Consider the following 7,248-nt stretch of genomic DNA (forward strand, 5'->3'; position numbering starts at 1 on the left):
TTTGTGGAGTTCTGATATTCCTTTCAATTTCTTTTTTTGATGTTTTGGTTCCCTTTAGTTTGCTTCAATTTAGACTACTGAATTTCTATCATGATATGACTTGTAGCTTTTCTTGTTTTCTTTACTGCTCTGCTTTTTCTTTCTTTGGTTTTTGCCATGGTAAAATATTTCGCCTCACTAACCTTAAATGCAATCCAAATGCTGCTAAGTATATTAGCATAACTCCTCTTTTCTGTAAATGCTTTAAATAATAATCTACAATTTTGTAATTAATAATCCTTGTTCATCTTGTCTCGACTGTTTAATGTAACAACTCCACATATAATTTGTTTTTAATTAAAGTGTAGTTTAATTTTGTCAAGAAGCAACATAATGGTTGAGTACTAATTTACAACCATAGAATTTGTTGTTGCACGAGACAATAGAATTTTGATTAAAACCACAAGGGTCCAAACGATTAGAAAACATTTATAAAAGAACAGTGACTTTCTTATCTAACACATTTCTGAAATATCTTATAGAAATAGCAAAATCTTGATAAATAAGATCTCATAAGTCAATAACATGACAAACTTAACCCAGTACTGTAAATGGTAAAAAATTAAAATTAAAATTTATGCTCAAACGACAAAATATCCTTGAAACAAAACAGACAAAAAGGTTTCTACCAAAAAAAGATTCAGGAATAATGGACTCACTTCAACTTCTCTTTATAGCTTGATCGTTAAATAACCAAGTTACATAAACAAGTTGGGCCTAGATGCCTTGTATGTGGTCTTTAGCTTCCTGGTTGGTGGCCTAACCTTCTTAAAGACCAATGGGAACTTGATTTTTGAGTTGTGGAATTGCTTGGTGATCTCTCTCTTGCAAAGCTTAGCTGGGATAGTTGCAGTCTTGATGATTTGGATGCAAGGAAACCTGACTCTGTGGCGAGACGCCATCTCGGTGTACATCTGCTCCACAGCTCCGTTAAGAGTGGTGTCACGGTATTCCTTGTACATGTTGTGATAACCAGTTCGACTTTGATACCTTAACCAGATACCGAAGTTCTTGATTGTTGTAGGATTCTTCTCAAAGATCTGAAATCAGTATTAGAAAATTTTCTCATTATAAACAATCATCATTGAGAGAAAAACCAATAAATGGCATGACTTGTAAATGGAAAAGCCCATATCAGATGTAGTTTATTAATGAACACAGTCAGTGTGACTCAAATGTGAGTTTTATAATCAAAATTTCAATAAAAAAGAACAGCATTGTTGTTTGTCAATACATACTTGTTATCTAGCACATGTTTCATTATTTTATCTCAAATTCAAAAGAGGTCAATTTTCAAATGTTTGTTGGTGCTAAGACACATTTCCACAGCTAGTCAAAATAACTTCATTTCATTGTTACCAAACAATTTCCAGAGTAAGAAGCAATATTTTGCGTAAGAAAATGTATAAAACATTATTGTTGTGTAAAAGAAAGTTCAGGATGAAAACTCGTGTCATAAATAATCCTATCAAACTGTCTTTCTAGTTGCACCACATTACATAAATTCCCCAGGCATTAAATTGGTACAAACTCAAATTATGATGCAGAAGAAGTCAGGAAATATTTAAGACATGGTAATCCTCAAGATTCTGTTCTCAAAAAATTCATTTTAGAACCTAATACACGTACTGAATAACTTCATTATACAATCAGCACTAACTCAATAGACTTAAAAAAGACAACAGAAATGCTCCACCAAAATCAAATGAGATCACTAAAATTAACTTTTCACCTACTGGGATTGCTTCCATTTCCATAGACCAAACCAATATAAACATAAAAAAAAACTTGAAATAAAAAGGAATCAACTTCATATTTGAACTGTATGTCAAAAGAATAATGTTTAGTTGATCCTAAACCAGGTATATGAGCAAATACAGTACCTCATTGATAGCAAGAACCTGACCATTGCTCTTCTTGACCTTCTTCAACTTCCTCAGAAAATACCTAATAAAAAATCAATCAACAGAAATAAAAAAAATCAATAACCCAAATCAAAAAAACATGTCTAGAATCCCCTAATGCCAATAACAAAGCTAAAAGCTCTAAAAACCATAATCAAAACCTTGGCTTACCAGAACTTGGACTTGGCGCGGACCTCATTGGTGGCCCAAAGCTTCATCCGGTAAATCTTAGGATGCTCATCAGACTCGGTAGGGAGAGCCCTTCCCACAACCTGGTACTGGTGGAACTGCAACCCAAAACCAAAACACACCATTAATAAAAAACACACACACACACACACAGAAAGTTATCACTTTTCTCGAGAAACAAACGCAAAGAATACGAGATCTGAGGAATAATTTTGTGCAGCGGATTACCCTGAAAGTCACCATTTCTGAGAAATCGAGAAGACCTGAAGATTTGTGAGGTCTCTACTGCCCGGCGCACACACTCTCTCTCCCTCTCTCTCCCTCTTTTAGAAGAAGCGAAGTTTAGGGTTTTCTTTTGGTTATATACGAGCTTGGGCTGGGACGAGGAAAAACCCTAGTTCGGCAAAATATGAATTAGAGTGACTGGTTTGGTCCAACCCAATCAGATTACTACACGTGGACATTCGTGACAGCGTGGAAGTGCTTAGATTTTGGGCTGAATTGGGCTCAGCCTAATTAGATATTTTTTCAAAAATAACTATTTTTATGCTTTTTATAACTTTTTATGGTGTTACATTTTGAATGTCAAATTGATAATGCATTGTTAATATATAGCTCACTTTACAAAAAAGTTGCTCTAATTGTGTGCCAAAAGTTATGCGAAATTTGACACATAATATAGCATGATGCATATTTTGCATCACTATAAATGCTACACTTTTTATTTACTTTTATGTCGTTTTTATTATTTTAGTATTATTTTTAATAATCACTATTAAATGCTAAACTTTTTATCTTATTATTTTATTATTATCTTTATCTGTCTACCAATAAAATTTTAAAAAATATTATTACTTTTTTTTTAATTTTCTAACATAAATGTACCAATCAAATTTTCATAAAGAGTTTCTACTTTTAAGTTAATAAAACTATTTTTGAATTCATTATCAATCAACTCCTAAATTGCAAGTAGAAGAACAATAATTTGAAAACTAAAACGGTATGTTATTCATAATTTTAATTAGTTATTATTTTCTATATAAACTAAAAGGGATATTTAAAACTCACATTATTCTTACTTTTTTACAAAAAAAAAAGAGTAAATGTTGAAAAAAATGATAACCAATAAAGTTTTTTGTTTTGGTAAAACATGTATAATTAATGAATTTAGATTTATAATATTATTTTCAATTCCCAAATCAATGAATTTGTAAAATTATTTTCAATTCCTAAACCAATCAAAACGTTATGTAACATATTGTAGTGGACAAAATCTATCTACTTGATAAAAAAGAGTCCAGCAAGCAGTCAGTTAGCCCAATAAACTAGCCAAACTAGTCAAGGCACAAACCCATGTAAATAGGCTCGCATATACAATGTACCATCCAAACGCCCAAAACCATACCCGGACCCGAATTCGAATACGCTCAGTCAGCTAGGGACTTTGAAACAGTCAAGGCTCACACCACATTCGCCGAGAATTTCGAAAAGAAACCACTTGAAGCGAGTCAGACGAATCAGGAAGACAAAAGAGCGGAACGAAAAGAGGAACAATAGATAAGACACTCAAGGGTTGAGAATGGGGATTGGATAATCACTCGACTCTCTTTACTCTCTAATTGAAACGAAGGCTACTCTTTTTCTGAGCGATCCAATAAAGCAAGACAAGTCAGTCAGTCTGATTTAATTGAACTTGACTCAGTCGCTCAACCCCTCCGTCATCGCCGCTGTCACTCTGACCATTCTACTACTCATCCATCCATCACTATTTCGTATTTACATCATAATTTTATTGTTTTCAATTAGTTCTCATTACAACCCGACTAACTTGAGCGTCGGAGTCCCTTTGGCTGACACCCCACCGGTACTCCCAATTGAACTCTCGTCTCTCTCTCTTTATTCTTTACAAGTTGCTAATGTCCATCTAATCAATTGTAGTAAATCACCTCTACACATATCATTTGAAGATTACAAGTAATTTTTTAATAATTTTAGCCCAAAAAAAAACCCAATGCTTCAATCTATAACTTTTTTTTCCTCTTTCAGACTACTATTATTCCACTGATCTAAAAGCATTGCCAGCAATATAGAAGAACAGAAAATCATGTTAACTATATTTATATTTATGTTTATATATATATGTGGACAATCAAACTTGCTCAAATAAATACAGGTTAAAATTAAACAATCTCCACTATTAATACAATGAAGAACTAATGTTTATCCTTGTGAGCATGGGAAGAAATATACAGATGATGTTCACCGTTGATCTTGAGTAGTCTTTGGCATCACCAAGCATGACTTCCCTTCGTTATGCCTAGTGTTATAGCAATCAGAGCTATAATGGACTGAACATATAAACAACATAAAGCCAATTAGAACATAAACTTGAAAATAATGCTAATTTACAAGCAACAAGATAAGAGAACGTTTCAATTTTCACAAAAAAGAAGGTAAGAATTAAGACCAGAAAAAAGTTAAAGAAGGAACAACTGGATTTTTCCGATTATAAGGAATATGACTCACACAGGAAACTCAAATCAAGGCATATGACTCAGTTATGGCTATTCATATATGATTATATGACCTTCTCATCTTTCAAGGTCCTACTTATGAAAAGATCTTATGCTATATCGAAATCAATCCCATCGAAAATCAAGTACCAACTAAAACAACTGTGAAACTTTTGCATTAATTTGCAGTATGCAAGTAAATCTAACAGGACAACTATAAGAAAGTGACGACTGAAGAAGAATATTATTACATCCTCACACATAGTACCAAGGTAAAAAAGAGCACGAGGAATTCCCTATAAGAGTATACATTGTAGACCACGAATGGTTTCTGCTTATTGCTATCTTGTGTTTGGTTCCAAGTTAGAAAAGCATGTACAAATTATCAAGCTAGAGATGAAAAGTTGATCACGATAAAGTTACCAGTACCACTAAACATTCTGTTGAGGTTTCTGATATGCGATAACAAAGTTACCGGGGAAAAAAAATCGTTAAGCAAGTTCAAAAATGAAATGTTCATAAGTGGATACTTACAGCTATCGTGCAGGCAGCATATCCAGGCTTTTCTCTGTAGTCCACATGTACAAAAAGTAGAACGAACGCTCCAACATACCAAGGAATTCCACCAAGGAAGAATCCAATTAAAAACCTTTCCAAAGGAAAGGGAAAAACCAAGTTACTGACAGGTAATGGATAACATTTGAATCTACGTAATGAGGGCAAGCATTGAGATACAACATACAATTATGCAAGAGCTTTACATGTAATGTTGAAATATTTGTATATAGCATGGAATATAATAAGAAATAGGTGAAAGGTACTTCAATTGATATAATTTCATGCCTACATGGATTGACTGTCCCTTGGAAAATATTATTGCCCCAAAAGATCCGAAGAAAGATAAACAAGTAATGATAGAATTTAAAATGAAACAGTAATATTAATATTAATATTATGATTAACAATAAGAGATCAGTCAGAACAAACTTACAAGAACCAACCCATGCCAAGTCCACAGCATGGAAGGCGGCGTTCTCTTACAGGATGTCCCTCAACAACAGCATAACCTTAACAAATAAGATAATTAGATGGACATTAAAGACAATGGAGAAACTCATTTTTCCATGTTTATATATATATATATATCAAACACCTAAGTCTTAGTTAGTACTTGCTCTATTACACTACCTAAAAAATTACATGCTTTACAAAACCAAGTAGGCTTTCAAGATTTTAAAATCCCAGCAATGACATTTGGTCATCTCAGAATGAAAACATCTCAGCAAGGTTCACAAAACTACCACACACAAAATAGAGATAGAAAATATGTAAAACAGAGTCAAATCCAACGGCCATAGCTCCTATTAGGCCAAGTCTTCTTGCACACAAGAAAATGTCAAATTCACCCTATTATAAACAAAAACTTTCCAACCATAATAGGAGCTCTAGATCAACTAAGTGCTAGCAAGGCAAACTTTTTTTAAAGTTTTCATTAGTACAATTAAAATAAACAATAGTCTCTAATTCGAACAACATCTTCACCGTTCTTTTACCTTCAAAAAAAAAATTTGAAGCTTGCCATAAGTGGATCATCATATTGCTAATGGATGTCCCTAAAATGAAATTTCAGCTCTCGCCACCCAAATTAACTAATTTAATCAGCACTAACCAAACAGCAAATAAAAACCCTAAACTCAAATCAGAGATACTTTCCCCCAACAAATAAAAATTAACAAGTGCATCGATCAACGTAAACATATAAAAACATATATATATACATGTAATTGTTCATGCACGTGTATACACGCAACCATATAATATCAACCAATCAATATAGATATATATATAAATTTATAGATGTATTAGCAAAAGTACCAACCAGGAACGGTTTGATATCCATGATGAAAGTGAGTATGAGGGTAGCGGGGATGGCTGGTGGCGCCGGGAGGAGGAAGCGGCTGAGGAAAACCGACGACGGGATGAGAGGTTTGCGGAGGAGGAGGAGGAGGGTAGGAGTTGGCGACGCCTTGGAAGGTGCCGTAGTAGTACTGGCTCTCTGGATCAATAGGGATCCCTCTGCTCTTGGAGTTGTCTTCGCTCATTTTCCGATTTGAAATTGAATTGCTTTCGACCGATGGTTAGGGCTTAATCAAATCAATCAAAATTCCTCCTTTCTCGTTTTTCCCTTCTTCTTCTTCTTATATTTTTTATTAAAAAAATATTTTTATGTAAAAAAACATTATTATCAATAATAATATTATTATTATAATAATAATTATTATTATTATTATGGAGAGCTGAGCTGGCTGCCCACATTTGGACCGAAACTTGCTAACCTGATTTCTTGTTGGATAATGGATATTACGAATGTTGATGATTTTTTCTTGTCATTTGTTGAAATATACCACAAAAATAAATTTAATGAAAATATGACAATTTCAAAATAAAAGTGTTAAAAAACTCATCAATTCACATAAATCGCTATGTAATGTTAAAGAAGTAGCTGGTAGGGAAGAAATCATAGGCAATAAATTTTCATTTGTAATGTTGTCATTTGATTGAGATTTTTCCATCTCCTTTGCTTATTGGTTACGACTTTAGCA

The 7,248-nt window shown here is 33.3% G+C and overlaps 2 protein-coding genes across 2 annotated transcripts; both read right to left on the bottom strand.

The window, feature by feature from the left end:
- Positions 1 to 511: 511 nt before the first annotated feature.
- Positions 512 to 2,521, bottom strand: LOC133802496 (large ribosomal subunit protein eL20y-like). The gene is made up of 4 exons (XM_062240812.1): positions 2,361 to 2,521; positions 2,115 to 2,230; positions 1,923 to 1,986; positions 512 to 1,079 (listed from the first exon to the last, which is right to left on the bottom strand). Exons 1-4 carry the CDS (start codon positions 2,373 to 2,375, stop codon positions 738 to 740), a joined length of 537 nt encoding a protein of 178 aa, XP_062096796.1. The 5' UTR covers positions 2,376 to 2,521; the 3' UTR covers positions 512 to 737.
- Positions 2,522 to 4,234: 1,713 nt separating this feature from the next.
- Positions 4,235 to 6,838, bottom strand: LOC133802498 (large ribosomal subunit protein eL20z-like). The gene is made up of 4 exons (XM_062240813.1): positions 6,525 to 6,838; positions 5,637 to 5,712; positions 5,180 to 5,294; positions 4,235 to 4,480 (listed from the first exon to the last, which is right to left on the bottom strand). The coding sequence occupies exons 1-4, from the start codon at positions 6,745 to 6,747 to the stop codon at positions 4,421 to 4,423; spliced, it is 474 nt and encodes a 157-aa protein (XP_062096797.1). The 5' UTR covers positions 6,748 to 6,838; the 3' UTR covers positions 4,235 to 4,420.
- Positions 6,839 to 7,248: the final 410 nt, after the last annotated feature.

The sequence above is a fragment of the Humulus lupulus genome, chromosome 9 (genome assembly GCF_963169125.1).
Source record: "Humulus lupulus chromosome 9, drHumLupu1.1, whole genome shotgun sequence".
Classification (NCBI taxonomy): domain Eukaryota; kingdom Viridiplantae; phylum Streptophyta; class Magnoliopsida; order Rosales; family Cannabaceae; genus Humulus; species Humulus lupulus.

Excerpts from the sequence above, each read along its gene's own strand:
- LOC133802498 (XM_062240813.1), bottom strand. The coding sequence starts at position 6,747 with ATGAGCGAAGACAACTCCAAGAGCAGAGGGATCCCTATTGATCCAGAG. Across the intron at positions 5,295-5,636 it reads CTTGGCATGGGTTGGTTCTT|GTTTTTAATTGGATTCTTCC; the intron begins GTAAGTTTGTTC and ends TCCTTTGGAAAG. Across the intron at positions 4,481-5,179 it reads ATGCTGCCTGCACGATAGCT|TCCATTATAGCTCTGATTGC; the intron begins GTAAGTATCCAC and ends TTATATGTTCAG.
- LOC133802496 (XM_062240812.1), bottom strand. Across the intron at positions 1,987-2,114 it reads CGCGCCAAGTCCAAGTTCTG|GTATTTTCTGAGGAAGTTGA; the intron begins GTAAGCCAAGGT and ends ATTTTTTATTAG. Across the intron at positions 1,080-1,922 it reads AGGTTCTTGCTATCAATGAG|ATCTTTGAGAAGAATCCTAC; the intron begins GTACTGTATTTG and ends TACTGATTTCAG.